Source organism: Scomber scombrus, chromosome 5 (genome assembly GCF_963691925.1).
Source record: "Scomber scombrus chromosome 5, fScoSco1.1, whole genome shotgun sequence".
NCBI classification, from domain to species: Eukaryota; Metazoa; Chordata; class Actinopteri; order Scombriformes; family Scombridae; genus Scomber; species Scomber scombrus.
The window spans coordinates 10,903,680-10,921,063 of record NC_084974.1 but is presented as its reverse complement, the minus strand read 5'-3'; the positions used below and the strand labels follow the sequence as shown (position 1 = coordinate 10,921,063).

The 17,384-nt window shown below is 38.3% G+C and overlaps 1 protein-coding gene across 2 annotated transcripts; it reads right to left on the bottom strand.

Moving 5' to 3' along the window:
• Positions 1–858: 858 nt before the first annotated feature.
• On the bottom strand, positions 859–15,676 carry LOC133980874 (P2Y purinoceptor 3). 2 transcript variants are annotated; one of them, XM_062419702.1, is made up of 4 exons: positions 15,639–15,676; positions 15,419–15,545; positions 4,932–5,395; positions 859–4,331 (listed from the first exon to the last, which is right to left on the bottom strand). In XM_062419702.1, the coding sequence occupies exons 3-4, from the start codon at positions 5,384–5,386 to the stop codon at positions 3,659–3,661; spliced, it is 1,128 nt and encodes a 375-aa protein (XP_062275686.1). In that variant the 5' UTR covers positions 5,387–5,395; positions 15,419–15,545; positions 15,639–15,676; the 3' UTR covers positions 859–3,658. The 2 variants fall into 2 exon arrangements, with proteins under 2 accessions (XP_062275686.1, XP_062275687.1); XM_062419703.1 differs by having other exon boundaries at positions 15,419–15,520; positions 15,639–15,665.
• Between the last annotated feature and the right edge of the window lie 1,708 nt (positions 15,677–17,384).

Genomic DNA, 17,384 nt, shown 5'->3' with positions numbered 1-17,384 from the left:
TTCAGAGAAGGGAGAAAGAAAAAAGAAAACAAAGAGAAAAGTTTTTTCTCATGCACAATAACCCTTCTGTGGTGCTTCCCATGTGGCTGTCTGGTTAACAGGTCCTTTTGTTCCATAGGGGGATTTTCTGTGTTACCTTCCCCTCAGAGGAGAGCAGATGACTGACTGCAGCGCCCTCCACAGGCTGACTTGTAAAATGTCATTGATGGGAGATAATGGATATATCTTTGACAGTGAAATCAATGTCTTCAGCTGGTAGTTCTGAGGGGGTTAAATGTAACGAGTTTACAGTATCTGTCTTTAATTGTGCATCACTTGAGCAGGATTGGATTGGAAATGGACACTCAGGTTTTGATACTTGTTCAAGCCAAAGTCTGACAGTTTTGCTTGGGTGTTTAAATTTGGGGTATATTATGATTTGAGTCTGACTATTTCCAAGTAAATCTGAAGCAGACACACCTTCATGTTGTTGGGTGAAATTGTGATAAAGTTGCAGGTTGCAGTCCAGGAAAAAGAGAGAAAACAACACAACCACCTGCATCAACAAGCACAACAAACTGTTTGTTTCCTCTCACTGTTGTTTCTGAATCTTCTGGCATGAGCATTTTCTATATTCTTTAGTCTTCTATGATAGTAAACTGAATATCTTTGACATTTTATGGACCATACAACTAATTGATGAATCAAGAATATAATCACCAGATTCATCGATAATGAAAATAATAAGTTAGTTGCAGCCCTAGTTCTGGTAGACAAGAGCGAACAGAGTATGGAAAGGTTCACAAGGGAAATGTAGTGACAAAAAATACATACGAAATGAGTTTTATCTGAATGAATTAAAGGCATTCATGATGAGCTGCAAGACTTTTTTTAATCACTATTAGTTTTACATTATGACATTTTCACAGACAACACAAGAGAGCTGTACAATTAAAAACAACAAAAATAAAGAGAACATAAAAGTTACTTTTTCATTAACATAATTATGTAACAAAAATATAATTCTATATCTGATACTACTCCATGTTACAGTATTTTACAAAAATAAGAATTCTTCTAAATAATACTGATTGGCACAGTACACAGACCTCTGAAATGTCTAAAACAAGCACCCACACATAGACAAAAACAACAACACATAAACGCTTCTTTTTGTTGAAGCTTAACATACAGTACAATTTACCACATTACTTATTATGCATACTGCACATACACTCACACATACATTAAGACGTTCCTAACATCTTTAAGCACATGACCTGACATTGTGATCAAAATTGAATATTCACATTAAACCAATATACATAGTTTTCCCTCTTATAAGTGCAAACTCATTATTGTTGCAAGCTTTTCACTCAGCAGATTTTTATGTTGTAAAGCTGTGGATTCATTTAGTAATTTCAGCATGATTTAGATGTTACATTTTAAAATCAGTGAAATCCATATGGACTCTGGTCTAAGTTGTGGACTAAGAGACACAAGTTTATCAGTTAATATATTTGGCATTAAATTAACCATCTCAGGCAAACTTAGTATGAGAATTAATTTATGTTGTGTATCAGTTAAATGACACAGTTACCTTTATATTTCAATGCATTAATCGTACATCTACTTATAAGACTTCAGCAGCGTCAAGACGTCATGGAGCACATTTCAAACAGTGATAAGGACTCAATGCTGAAAAGATAGAAATCTGAACCAAACACAGCATCATTATGTGTCACAAGGATGACAACGCAAAATTAAACATTACTACCAGGACGACATTCAAGTGAGATTTTTGTTAAATTAACATTAACAACAACTAGATGCAGACTGAAAACACAAGGCCCTTTGGCATTCTGTGTCCATTTCATGAACATTACATGTACAAAATCAAAAACTCAGTAACTCAGTTACTTGGTATACCTCAATAAGAAACAGCAGAAAAAAGTTGACCAGGATTTTTTTTCTATTGAATAGACGGTCTTTAGGATCAAGTTAAGAGATATTAAGAGTTATTTTAAAATCTGTTAAAGTTGATGTCACAGTCATAAAATATTCACTTTTTACTTTCAGCAGGCTTTCAAAAATATCCGGTATTTAATATATTCTGTCACTTCATCGGACAATATATAACAAGTTTTTTATCATGTAGAAGCCACAATATCGACCATATTATACAAAGTACAACATTACATATGTACAGTTCATAGAGTACCTTAAACGAGTACACAGTCCCTTCTCACTGATGTCTGTACTCTCTATTAGTTACAGTATTTTCTATTCTGTATAACACTACACTTGTATAAACAGAGGTGGAAAAAAATCTGAAATTTCTTGAGAAGGGTTCACACACTCACAGAAAGACAAGCCTTAATTTAGATCCTGCCCTAAGGTCTGCAAATTGCATTTCTCCTTCCTTCTAAATCAACTGCATCTGATAAGGATTTTGATATAAAAAAATATATATTAACATTGGCACAAACCTTTAAATTAAGATTTTACAGATGTGGGGGAAACTTGTGGGCTATTTTTGCATGGTAAGAGCAGGATTACTTCTCAGTTTTGCTGGCACCTGTTTGTCTTTAATTGCAGTGGTTGAGTTGTAATCCTTTCTGGATACTGTTATTAAAAACACATTTTTGTTCGAAAAAGCAGAGCCAGCACTTCAGCACAGCGAGGATAGTTGTCGTGCACACACCATCCATCGGTGAACATGCAATAACAAGCCCTGTGGCTGGGAAAGGAAGTTAAAAAAAAAATATAGTCTGACTTTTTTAGAGGGGGGAAGAAAATCAGCATAAACCTTCATATGATGAAAGTATAATATAAAAAGGCACATATTTTTTTCAGTTTCAGTCTTGTTCTTACTACATCCACTGCCATGTTTTTGCAACCCAAGCACAAGAACTAATTTTACATGACTTAGTACCATAGGGTATTTTATCCCATAAAGCATCCTGTCCCCTCTTTCACTCCTGAATGTCTCCACTTCCATATCACACATAAGGTCATTTATAATGATCTTACATGCATATACGTCAACATAGACCATGGAGACCTTATTGTACAGCATTACATTTTACTGTACAGTTCACAGTGCTTAATGACAGAGAACAAATGAAAAAAATGTATTTACAAAAAAGGGGGAGTGAGTTGAGGGGAAGCTCCTACATTATTACCCAGTGCACAAATTTAACTGAAATTACCATTTATCAGATAAAACGGACAATGCAGAATATGTTAGAAAGCCCTGGTCCTCTGACGGTATCATCAGCGTTAACAGTGTTAATAGCCACATACAGTGCCTAAAATGCCTGAATTCCCTTGATATAAATTACACCCATAGTCTGTGATAGTTAATGCCAATTCAAGATAATTCAAGTAGAAGAAAGTTGATTTTCATTTCAGTTTGGGATATTTCTCCTTCCTAATTTTCGCAGTCTTTGTTTACTTTTCATATAACAAGATAACAGCTTTCACGCAGCATTTCAGTAGGCTTTCTGATGCCAATGCCTCTCAGTTTTTTTTTACCTCTTGCAGTGAATAGTAGGGACAAACCTGAAAGGCATCAGCAACAAATTCATCTATCACTACGCAGCATTATGAGGTCCACCACTGGTGCAGCAACAAGGCTTTGAGAAATACTGTTGCAGTGTAGAAGATTCTTGCTGGCTCACACACTGGTACCTTTGTCCCTGCGGGTGGTGACTTTGAGCATAAATCTTCGGGTGCTCTTCCGGTAGCGTGGCTGTGTGAAGTAGAACAGAATAGGATCCAGAAAGCTGTTCATGCTGGCAAATGGCCTGGTGCACTTGTAGATGATTGAGAACAAGTTCCTCATCTCGCAGGGTGCGCCAGGCAGCGTGCGCACCACCAGGTACATGGTCTTGGTGAGGTGAAATGGCAGAAAACTTATGCAGAAAACTGTCGCCACCACGATGATCATCCTCACTGCCTGTTCCCTTTTCTCCCCAGTCGCTATGGTGACACCCTGGTAGACCACCGGGCGGCAGAGGATGTGGGCCATCCTGCAGTAGCACACCATCACACCCATAAAAGGCAACAGGAAGCCGAGGCAGGTCAAAGCCATGCCGTAGGGGTAGTAGTCCACAGAAAGATTAGGCGGACTTAAATCGTAACACACTGTGCGGTTTCGCTGGATTCCCGTCGCAGCGAAGTGAAACGTTGGAGCGCAGAGGACCACGACCACCAGCCATACACCTCCGCAGATTGACCACGCCATCCTTCGCCCACCATTCTTGTGCCACATTGCGAGAGGATGGCAAATGCCCACATAGCGCTGAACACTGATGCAGGTGAGGAAGAGGATACTGCCATGAAGATTACTAATACAGAAAAACAGGAAAGAAAATATCTTATTACACTGCATTGTATTGTATATATCACATTTCATATGTTACCCTCTATCAAACAACAGGTTGAAATTGAAATTAAGACACTAGTGGTTTTTGATCAATAAAATAAGAGTTACGGTGTGTAATATGGAGAATATTTGCAGATAAATTATTTGGGTTCAGCTTCAATATGCTTCAAACTATGTGCTAATCGGACCATCTAACAGCATTTAAACTCCATATCCCCACACCTTCCCAGAGGCAGAATTATTGTAACTTAGCAAACCAAAAATCCTCATTCACTTCATGCCCTGACCGGGTGTGAGGAGGCACATTTAACTTAACACATGCATGATTGACTGTAGCACAACCTGTGCCTTTAAGGAGGCTGTCTATAAGTGTGCATTTTTTCTGAATTTTGTGCTATTTATTTATAACATCTTTGCCTTTAGGCATGGTCTGATGATGTCAGATGAGCTTCCTTTTAAACATACTGAGGCCAGACCAAATTTTCACATTTAACTGGACAGTTATAAGGGAATATGTGTGCACAGGTGCTTACAGAAACAATTAGCCATCAGTCAACCTCACCTGTAAAATTGAAACCTGACAAGTTTACAGGCAAAATCCCCAAAGGGCCAGTAGTCGCGCATGCCATAGTTGTAGATGAGCAAGGGAAGCGACATCACATACAGGAAGTCGGCTATGGCCAAGTTGAGCATATAGATGTTGCTGCGCGACAGGTTGGGCCGCGTCTTCCATATCTTCAGTATGACAGCAGCATTAAGAGGAAGGCCAAGCAGGAATACAATGGTATACACAGCAGGGAGTAAGATACGTTTGAAGTCCTCCTTGTAGGTGCAGCGAAGGGCACCCAGCCCGCTGATGTTGCTGATGTTGCTGATGCTGCTGATGTTGCTAATGCTGGGGAGTAAAGCGTCTGCTGTGTTCGGCTCTGCGAGCTGGACGCTGGTATCGAAGAAGTCTGAGAAAAAGGGTTTCGTGATGAGAGCTTCCGTAGGGAAGGAGTCGAGAGTATGTGGCATCTTCACATTCTGCAGGAGAGACATGAAAGAGGTTGTTACTTTGATAACATTGATATTATAACGAGAGTGATGATGTGAACACATTTCACCTGACAGACATTCAAAATGATATGTAACATTTTTATGAATGCTGTGGCACAAAATGCAGCACACAGCACAGACACGTAGCAAACCAATAAATTAATATTGCCATGTGTCGTGTTCACTTAGATGCTGTACAGAAATCCTCCACTAGAGGGTGCAAGAGATCAGTATTTGTTGTGATTTACACCATCAATATTTCAAACACCCCAGTGAAGCAGACAACTTGACACCTGTCAGCACCAGAGTTTTAGTCCAGAACCAGGTGAGCTAAGTCCACATTTTTATCCTCAGGTTACATGAGTTCAGTAATTTACCTTCTGACAAGGCTCAATGCTTTGTGAGCTCTTATTTGGATTAGGAATACCAATCACAAGGTCATTAAAAGGATTTCCTCTAATCTTTCTGGTTTCTTCTACACAAGGGCTGGTTTCTTTCTTCTCTTTAACTAAATAACTCTCAAAATAATCACCTCAGGCCTGTTAAAAAAGAGAAAAAACCTGATCCGGTGGTCACAAGCAGCAGATATCTGCAAGCAGTGACAAAGGGTCGCATGGAGACCTTGCTTTTAAAAGGCTCACAAGCAAAAATAGGTTGGAGGTGTGTGGCGATAAATAAAGAACCAACCTATCAGATTGTGTTTATTACATCAGTCCTTCCATCACTATATAACAAGTACAAACTGGACGAATGAAGTTTTGAAATGAAAACCACTGCAGACTGTCTGGTCTCCCACTCACACTGTTAGAAACAGAGATTAATCAACAATCTTAAATTGCCACCAACATTAATCATATCCATTTCCTTCGTGGCAGCATGTGGGCGGGTAAGTGATTGGCTTAAGCCACTTCCAACCCTGTCAGACTGTGATTCATTCAGTTTCACAACTTTTGGCTGCAAACCCTTTCATGTATGCATACAATAGATGTAAGAGTGGTTCCGTATGTGGTGTCTTGTAAAAACTGCTTAAAAAACTGTGTTTGAGTGTTCTTAGGGGGAAAAAAATGTTTTTTTCTGTGTGTGTGTGTTTTAGGTTAACTTATTGTGAACAGTGACGCATGATTTCATAATTCCTGGTATAGTAATTGAAGGGGAGGAGGAGGTGGAGGATAGAGCCAAGTGCCAACAGTCCATGAAATATTTCTTTACACTGAACCAATCAGCACACAGCGAGGGATTAAAAAAAGGTATGGAAAAACTGAACTGGCATTTTATTTGCTACTGACTCACTGACCATTATTCAGATTTTTGATTTGTTGACAACTGTTCAACTGTCGTGATGTGAGTGATGTCATGACAGTCATTGAAATCACTAAGCTTTCTGAGAGCACTGCATTGTAATAAGTGATAGCTCACCCTTCCTGTCAAAAGTGCTATGTTTCTTAAGATGATGAGTGAAGAGGACCATGTGCAGACTCGCCCAACTTTCCAGGATTTATGGTAATGAACAGTAACTTTTTTTGCTGGCTGTAATCGACACTGTAACTTTCCATATGTTTGAACCACAGCAGAAGTGACTCTGTGATTTGTGGGAAGTTGTGCCACTTTTTAAAATGAAAGTGGTGAACATGTTATAGAATGAGACGCAGACAGGAAACAAAACATATTTGCTTCAATAAATAAGAAAATAAACAGGTCACCAGTAGGTCTCTTGTCTAGTTTTACACTGAAAGGTGTCCAAAAAAATACACACATATTAAGATTTAAACAAGCCTTCGCAAGCAAATTATTGGTCTACAGCTGAGTTCTGCCAAGTGAAACAGGCACAGGTATGCATCATGCAGTCCTGAGTCCCATATTGAATATCTGCTGCTTATTACAACTGGCACTGTGGAGGAGAAAATCACATATCACTGGAAGAGGAGGAGGAGGAGGATACTGTTCATGAAGATTTAATAAAATGTTGAGTGTCAGTTTCTCTTTAAATAAATTAGGAGAGAGGGGCAAACAGAAATATGAATCTCTTTCTGATCTATTAAATAATTGATGGTAAAATTAGACACACACTAGCAGCTCTACTCGTCTATCGTAACTTACTGCACATTGAAGAGTGAGTGTTCTTCAATGCTTCCTACAGCTGTCAAAAGGTTTGCGGGATCACGTAAAGTTTGCCTCTTTGAAAACATGGAACAGGCTCTGTCTCGTTATCAGTTTAAAATGTTTAAAATGTGTAACACATGCAAAATTTCATTAAAAACAGTATAAAGTGAAATAGTCCCGTTAATAAATCAGGGTTCACTAGTGACTTTTATTAGTTGTCTCTAATGGGTTTGAATTAAAATATTTACTCAAAGAAAACAGATACACCTTAGACTCACACTTCACTTTCAATAAAAGCAGTATATTACTTTTGTGTGGCTTTGATGATGACTGAGTTTATGTTTCTGGTACACAGAGAAGTATAACACTGAATGCATGCCAAAGAACGCTCCAAAATCTTTAGTATGGGTTTGGTATGTTTCCAATTTTCACTCTAGAGAGCATTCAGAGCTGTGTAATCACAGCTCTGAATGGTGTTTGCTCTCCATTTCCTAATCTGCATTTGCTCTTAGTTTAATAGCAATAGCCAATACCTGAGGTTACATTTTTAGCCCTCTGTGTATTTACAGAGATGTCTCAGATACCTGAATGTTGCTAATACATGAATATAAATCAGTCCTGCATTGCCTAAATGACAAATAGAAAATACTCTTCTCTTGACAACTATGTAAATAATGTAATCCATGAAAATTAATGAACAGATATTGACACAAAGGTTAACTGGTGCACGAGTTACTTCATGAAAAGGAAAGTTCTAATTTAGGTGCTTCAAGAGACTTTGTTTACTCCATAGTGACTCTGCAGGCAAACACTTATTTAAACTCACTGACCATTATTTCTGCATAGGTTATTTGGCTATGGCGTTATAGGTATGAAGGAGTCGTCTACTTTCGCTGTGTGACTCAGCTTTTTCTGCCAACACACTTGTAGTGTATCAACAGGTTTCCTTAAACTTATCCGTTACGTCTCCTCCTCTAATCCTTTCTGTGGGAAAACAGACACAGCTTCTGTCCTAAGAACTTAAATCTTCTACAACAGTACAGTCACACTTCTTTGTTTGAGCATGTCTTGTGTTGTATTACTGTAAATGCTACAATCACATTTTACTTCATGTGTCCACAGACAAAAAATGCACTTTGGAGAATGCGGGCATCGATCCCGCTACCTCTCACATGCTAAGCGAGCGCTCTACCATTTGAGCTAATTCCCCTGCACACTGCTCCCTGTTAAAAAAAAACAGCAAATCACAGGTCGTTCAAAAGCAAACACCCGCAGCCCTGCCTAGAGGAGTAATGTTACCCCACTCACTGACAGCGACACTCTGCACCCTATTTACCTCTCCCACACACACACACACACACACACACACACATGTTCTGACAGGAGAGACGCACTGCTGCATACTCTCAGCCCTCAGGCCTGCCAAGAGGCACAACTGAAGGTGACGCAAGATTATTTATAATGCATGAGAGCCTGAATGTCCCAGCATCATGGGACAAATATAGCAGATTAACAACTGAACATAACAGAGCTGTAAATCAAACTCCACTGTGTAATTTCTTTAATGATTATTCAGTGTGTGGATTCAGAAGCATGTGGACTTTTGAACCCAGGTCACGGTGTCATGACTGGAAACGCGACAGAGTTCAGAGTATGACAAGATCTGCACTAGTTAAGCAGAGCCTGGCTCTACAGTCGATTAAACAAGTAGTACTATTGATGATTTGACAATAGTAATTCTGATAATCAATTCATTGTTTAAGACTCAAATGACTGATTGCTTGAGCACTTCATAAATTAACAAATCAAGAGCTGTTTTGTGTCTACTTGTCACATAAACACAAACAAAAACAAATATGGCTGTGCAAAAATACAAAACAGTCAAATATGATAAAAAAAACATTGCAGACACACAATTTGGCTTCATTAGCTCGTGCAGGCTCCCTGTATCTCTGGCTGGTTTTGGAGTTGCCCTGTAGGGAATCTAATCTACTTCTAATCTAACTGGTGGCTGGAGGATAGAGATACATAAAGACAAATGTTGTATCCTGCACACTCAGACTCTCTGTCTGTAATAAACACAGAGCGGCAGATGTAAATGTTGAGAGAATGTAGATGCTCAGGTGAGGAGAGAGAGCAGAGGACAATTCAAGTCTAAATATTTTCATTCATGCCCACTACTCTTTTTTCATTCATTCATTCACTCACTTGCGTATACACACTCATTCTTTGGTTGTAATTCAATCTGAAAAATAACACACATGATGAAAAGGAAGCAGACAAAAAATTAGTGTCAAAAATGAAAGACTGCATCGTACAATCATGTTTGCAGACACAATAAACACACACACACACACACACACACACACACACACACACACACACACACAAGGACAGGCTAAATACACTTACAATACATGCACACAACATGCATGTACTGTACATGTCAGCATGCAAACATAAACATCCTCTTTGCTGAGCAGCAAACATTATTTAATTTACCCAACAAATACAGATGCAGCTGCCTGGACAAAACACACTGCAGACATCATAGCTGTTTTTCTTGATTAGGAATGCAACAACACATTTTACTAATCATATTAGACAATATGGTCACACTAATAAGAGTCTATCACTCCCCAGTACAGGCCTTGTGGTCATTATGGAGCTGATTAAACCAATCAACTGCACCATAAATATACACTTGTTTAATGAGAAAGGCTGGTGTTTGACACTAGCACACTGCTTGCTGTGTGGTCAAGAAGACAATAAAACAATAGCTTGTTGCATGAGGCTGAACTGCAAACAGTCAACTGTCCCGATGAACAACTTTAAAAGTGTCCTCAGAGAGCACAGGTCAGCTCTCACATGTCAAGAAAACAGCAAACATTTGAGCTCATTCTCCTTCATGCTTCATTTGAAAAAGCCTTTAGTACAAATATGGGTATTATTGAATAAAACAATAGCTTGTTGCATGAGGTTGAACTGCAAACAGTCAACTGTCCCAATAAACAACTTTAAAACTAACACGGGCTATCTCTCACATGCCAAGAAAGCATCTGACATTTAAGCTAATTCTCCTTTCTTGGTATTCTCTGAAGAAGTTTATACTGATTGCTGATTGCAGAGAAAGTGCAAAAGCTTTAAGTACAAATATATGCATTATTTCATGGCTAGACAGAGCACCGTATGCATTAATCTAGTGCAGTAAATCTCTTCTGGCAGGATCTAAAACGTTAAACCAGTTACATCTACTCTCCACTCATGTGATGTGGATCTCACACATGGCTGCAGATGGCAATACACACAGACGTTATGAGTAATAATTTGCCTGGTAGACAAAGACGTGTTAGTGCAAGATGAATTAACTGAGAATTTCATCAGGCATGTGTGTGACTCTTGTCGAACGGTTGCCACACACAGCTCTGACGAAAGCCGAGAGTAAGTATTATTTTGCCACTGTCCTGACTTCACCTTCATAAAAAGGGGATTTTTTAAATGCTTTTTGCTCTGTGTCCACCTGCCTTATCTCTAACTCCTGTCATCACCCCTAAATCTGCCCTGGAATCACCTTATTCAACTTTCCTGAGCTTCCCCACCCACCTCCACACCTAGATCTCGTTATCCCCATCACTCACTCATTCATGTACCAGCCCAGATTTACTCAGCCTCTGCCAGACTGTTTTATGAGTTTTATGCCTATTCAGCCTTTCTAGCAATTCCCTGCCTGTTTTATTCTGCCTGCCTGATACCTAACCTGAGTACTGGATAAAAGATCTTTGCCTTTCCCTTTAATTTTGTCTGTCTGATTTGATCCTGCCTGGACACTAAGTTACTGCCCCCGAATTTGTGTTTTTGGCTTCAGTGTTTTGAGTCATTAAAGAGACAAAACAGTTGACCACTGACTGTGTTAACATGCACAAAATATTCCAGTTTTTTGCCCTTATACGGAAAAAAAAACCCCAACACAATATTCCTACGAAGCTGTTTACATGACCGATGAAAATGGAAATGAAAGTTCCATGAATATTTCCGTTAACATGCAGAGGTTTTTCAGGGTTACCCTCTGCTCCAGTGGGAACAGGAATCACAAGGTATCAGCAGGCAATGAAGCAAACCAACAAGGTGAAAAACATTAGTGAGCTGCTGCCTGATATTTATAAGTGATACTGATATGACCGATACTTTAAGTTTATAGTTACAGGACAGGTTTACTACACTGCTGAGTGTTTTTTGGTGCGTCACACCGAGTCGTCACCGTCAGTGCATGGCTGCATGTCAGGATATGAAACTGTCCCTGTCATGGAGATGTAGGCTCTGTTTTTCCAGCCCACCCTGAAAAGCTCTCCACTCTCCTCTCATTCCTCTCCTCTATTTCCTTCCTACAGCTGCATGTCATTTTGCCTGCACGGGGGTAAACAGGCAAGAGTCCAAAAAATCCCCCCCATTGAAATGCATATTCTGAATGCACTGTATACATGTCCAAGGAATGCTCCTAAAACCCAAATATTATCGGCATATCCCACATGTCACATTCACATTCATAAAATGATCATATGCAGAACAATAGTGAAATATTAGTGTGCATGTAATAAAGTCACTGAAACTTTAATTCTGGATGCATTTAACACAAACAACCTCTAGTCAGGCTTCATTTATGAGGTTTGGATCCAAACTAGTGACTGTAAAATGGTGACAAGTGTAGATGTAATTGCCACAGCTGTTCAAGTTGTTGTAAGTAGTTTTACAGAAATAACAACTCTTGAATGGACGTATTTGTCTGGTCAGAGTGATAAATGGGAACATAGGAATCTTTCCATTCTCTATCACCAATCCCACATGGCATGAACACAAGCACAACATTCACTTTCAGAGATCTAGGTTCCTTCATTGATGGTGAGAAAGTCATAAAAAGGAACTTGAAATGAGCATGTGGTTTAGGATTACTTCACAAGGATACACAAGAATTATTACACATGTACAAAAATATGCCACAAACACATTTTTTCTACTTTTGTGGCTGCCTAGGCGCTTGTTTTGAAGGGCAATAATCACTGGTGGATCGAAATGGTGATAAACATGTGTCTTGATATACACCTTTCGTCAGGCACTAGCTTATCAAAAGGCTCAACATGCTGGTAAAAGCAGTTTTCCTTGGCCCTGCGGTGGCTGTCGTCATGGGTTCGTGGTACAGAGGGGATGTGAATGCAGCTCTGGTGAAAGCAGAGAGTCAGTAAAAAAGGGACAAACAGAACTGTAATGTCTTTACTGACTGATCACCCAGCGCATCTCTAACAATCTGAGAGAGTACTGTAGTTTTTTTTAACCATGAGCTCTGGTTGCCATGGTTCCCAATTAAAGCAAATTCTTAGAGTTTCCCTCTAAATCCTACTTAGGCCCAAGAGGACAGATATACTGTATTTATCGCATTAAATTACAGTTTCTTCACCATAGCTGACACTGAGCTTTTGCTTATTTACTCAGATAATGATGTGTAATTAACTTTCTCCTATAAACAACTTTGGCCTTCTCTGCCACTCTATCACCTATCTGACTGTGTGTGTGTCTGTAAACCAGTGTGTGCTCCCAGTCGGACAGACAAAACACCCACAGAAGCATGACCGCTGTCTGGCAGAAAGGAATCTTCACTAAAAACACAGTAAGGGTGCCAAACACCCATGGTGAGTGTGCCAGGCCTTTACACATGACAGCCCGTCCTAATTGTTGGTTATTAATGCCGGGATGTGTGTTCTTACTGGAATTGGGCTTAGTTCCTTTTACTGATATAAAAAGTATAGTGAAAACATTGTGACATATTTGTCTAACAAATAAATATTACACAAAAACTCACAACTCTAGATTTCGGCTGTTCTCATTAAAAGCAGAGATGACCCACATCATGTCTAGAAGGAAGTCATTATATGCATAGATGTACCAATGAATCAATTAGTTGACAACTATTAAATTAATCGCTGATAATCAATTAATCATTCTGAGTCATTGTTCAATAAGATGTCTCAGATGTGAATATTGTCTGGTTTCTTTAGTCCTCTATGATAATAAACTGAATATCTTTAGTTATGGGCTGTTAGTTTGAACATAACGAGACAACAGAGGACGTCAGCTTGGTCTTTGGGAAACAGTAATCTACATTTTTCACTATTTTCTGACATTTTAAGGAGCAGCAAATCAATTAATACACAATAATGAAAATAATCTCAAACATAAATATAAATAGTAATATTGTATATTGCATTATACACTCTCAGACTTAAGAGGAGGTCTTCTAGTGTGACTGCCTGCTTTAATGACGACCATAACAATGTCTTTTTCCATTTGTTGTCATCAGTGAAATATAAACCTGCTCTGTTGTTGCAGTGCAGGATGCATTAAGATACTGATGTGAATCCAGTATTGTGAAGCACTGAACTGTGTATTCTCAGAAGGCTGATAATGATAAGGAGACTAATGTTTATTTTGCAGTCGCACTGCTTGTTGTCAAAAATCTCTGACCATAATGGAAATTCTGTATTGAAAAAATAATAGTTAATGCTAAACTTCATCACAGAAACCTATTGTGCTCTGAACACTTCTATGTGTATTTAATGGGCCAGTTCAATGACATATAAGGATTAATGAATATTTGTCTAGTCAATATTTGTGAACATTAACTACTGCTGAAAAAAAGGCATTGTTTCAATTTTTTTTAATCTTTGACATCAAGCAGTAACTCCTTTTTTTCTCCAGCTAAACAAATGAAGAACAGCTTCACAGGAATTGCAGCAGTTTCCCAGAAAGAGTTTATGGCCTATTTATAGTGGTTTGTGACTTTCGACACAACAATAAATGTTTTTGGTTTCTTTTTTAATGAAGTTCTGCAAAACTTCATACTTAATCCCAGCGAGTTTCCCGAAGACGCTTTCACACATATCCCCACCTGGCATGATCACACAGTAAAAGCCTTTAGTGCACTGATGCAGGATGTGTAGCTTTTATCATTGATGCCTTGCTGGAGAGCACTTTGGTTCTGTTCATTCTACTTTCTAGATTTAGAGAAAACATGTTCACTGATGAAAACACTTGGGAAAGAGTAGGAAAGGGATGCAACAAAGATTATGTTATCACAGCTGCTTGATGGATTTATGGTGCGTTTATTTCAGTACCAGAGAAGCAGTGCTGTTGTGTTTCATTAATATTACAGCTGTTCCTTCACAGCTGCAATACTTTAATACAGTAGTTCTCAAATGGGAGTACTTGGGGGTACTTGAAGGCACTCCAGGGGGTAGCTACTTGAGACTTTTAAAAAAATATATATATATATATTTTTTTTTTTTTTTTAAATAGCATCAATTCAAAAAGTCCTATAACATGAAATGTTTATTTATCAACAATTGAGTTCATGAATTCAGTTTAAAAACATATCTTTATTGTAATCCTAAAAGAGGGGCACTTAAAATTATTTTCAAGTGCACACATCTTTATTTATAACTAAGTTAATTATTTCTTTTATAACAAGTCTTTAGTTATTTTTATATCTTTTTATTTCCAAATAGGTCAAGAGAATGCAATATTTTCCACAGTTACACAGTTTAATCAAGCAGACACTGATGAAGCAGTGTTTTACGTCTTTTTTCAACCAACAAGGTTAGGGTGTACTTGGCTGAGTAAATATTTCACAGGGGGGTACATCACTGAAAAAAGGTTGAGAACCACTGCTTTAATACATTTAAGAAGGTTTCAGAAGTCACAACAAAACTCTAGTTCTGTAATCAGAGTATCACAATGACTCCACATGGGGTAAACACGCTACATCAGCACTGGGAATATCATGTGCTGATTCCTTACAAATACCTTCAGCTGGTTATTTGACATTCCTTTGCGGCTCAGTGAAAAAACAGTAAACAAACTTACCTTGACTAACAGCAATATAATTCAGTGGCAAAATCAAGAAGTTGGCGACTCTGCCATGGCACAAGACTCGTCCTGTTCTCCCTTCTCCTCTCCTCCTCTTCTCTGGAATAACAAAGAGCTGCTTAGCCTGGAGGAAACCAGAAGAAAAGAAATCACTCTGTGGTCTTTTATCTTACAAACACTGACTGTGAGACTGGTTTCAACTCGTCGTTAATCTTACCTGCTGTGAAGTAGCTCTGTCAGCTGCATACACTCCTTTCACACACACTCCTCTCTCTCTCTCATACACACTCACATACTGTCGCTCCTGTGGCTGCGCGCGCCTCAACACCCGGGGGCCACGCACGCGCAGTGCGCCTCGAACCATTACACCAAAGTATATATATGTGTGTGTGTGTATGTGTGTGTGGAGCTCATATACAGTCTATGGTGGAGCTATTATTAACCTGATATACAGGTATTTTAAACCATGGTGACATGAGGGATACTTTAAAAGCTATCTGATATTGTGTGAAGGCTTAGTGGTAGAAAGTAACTATTTACTCAAGTACAGTAGGCCTATTTAAGTACAATTTTGAGTATTTTTCTTGAGGAATTTTTTTTTGTGCTACTTTATACTTCCACTCCACTATATTACAAAGAGAAATGCTTATATTTTCTTCTCCACTACATTTATTTGGCAGCTTTAGTTACTTTTCTTTGACATACTTGTAGTACTGTGGTCCTTGTCTCTACCTTTTTAATTCGGCTTTCAATTGAATTTTTATTTATTTATTAATGTGCCTTTTATTTTCTATTTTATCCTGTTCTACTACTATGCTGTTAATTCCATTTGATTGTTTCTTCTTCATGACCCACCTTTTATGTCTGTTTTACTTCTTTACTTTTACTCTTTTACTCCTAACATCTTTGGTTTTACTCACTTTATTCTGTAGTGTTCTTTCCTTTTATATGTTTTTTTAATATTTCACTAATGTTTTATTAGGCTAGCTCTTTATTTTATTTTGTTTTTATTTCTTTTATGTATTTATTTTCGAATTTTAATCTCTTTAATCTTCCCCATCGCAGATTTTTGAGAGTTATGATAGCATTTCCTGAGTTCCCTATTTTTAATGAGTTGCAATGCTAAATGATTTATTTTGTTTGTTTGTTTGTTTTGTTTGTTTGTTCGTTCTGAATATGTGAAGCACTTTGTGTTACATTACGATGTATGAAAAGTACTATACAAATAAAGTTTGATTGATTGATTGACTTATTATTCTTTAATTTTTTTGTAATACATACATCTGTCATAGTCTGCATAGTCACATTATAAAAAATCATAAACAACACAAATCAAATTGTTTTCTGCAAACTCCACTGCATTTTTGTTCTACATGTCCCCAGGTACCTCTGTGTACCTCCATTCACAGTGGAGTTTGCTGAAAACACAGGGTCACTGGTTCAATTCCAGCGAGGGACTTTTGCTGCAGTTCTTTTCTCTCTCTCTCTCTCTCTCTCTCTCTCTCTCTCTCTCTCTCTCTCTCTCTCTCTCTCTCTCTCTCTCTCTCTCTCTCTCTCTCTCTCTCTCTCTCTCTCTCTCTCTCTCTCTCTCTCTCTCTCTCTCTCTCTCTCTCTCTCTCTCTCTCTCTCTCTCTGTCTCTCTCTCCCTGTTTCCTGTCAACCTCTATACAAGCTAATGTGAAATTAAGGTTAAAGTGCCCAAACATAAATCTTAAAAAAAAAGAGGAAATGTGACTCTTGCACTGAAACGTTTACACTTTGGTAGTGTTGTATGTATAAAGGCATTTAGGTGTTGCTTTCAAATATACAATATTAAATACTGGCAGTGTTGGGGTGGCTGAAAAATTGACTTTCTTTTTTGCTTAGAAGATTTCACTAACTACTGAAATATATCACATGTTGAATGTAGCCACTGATTGCTGTTTAATGAGGGCAGACTAAACAACATCACAATGCTTGTAAT

Bases quoted from the DNA above. Each gene is read 5' to 3' on its own strand.
- LOC133980874 (XM_062419702.1), bottom strand. From the start codon at position 5,386: ATGCCACATACTCTCGACTCCTTCCCTACGGAAGCTCTCATCACGAAA. The intron at 4,332-4,931 runs GTGAGGTTGACT...TTTCTGTATTAG, and splicing joins GTCAGGTTTCAATTTTACAG to TAATCTTCATGGCAGTATCC.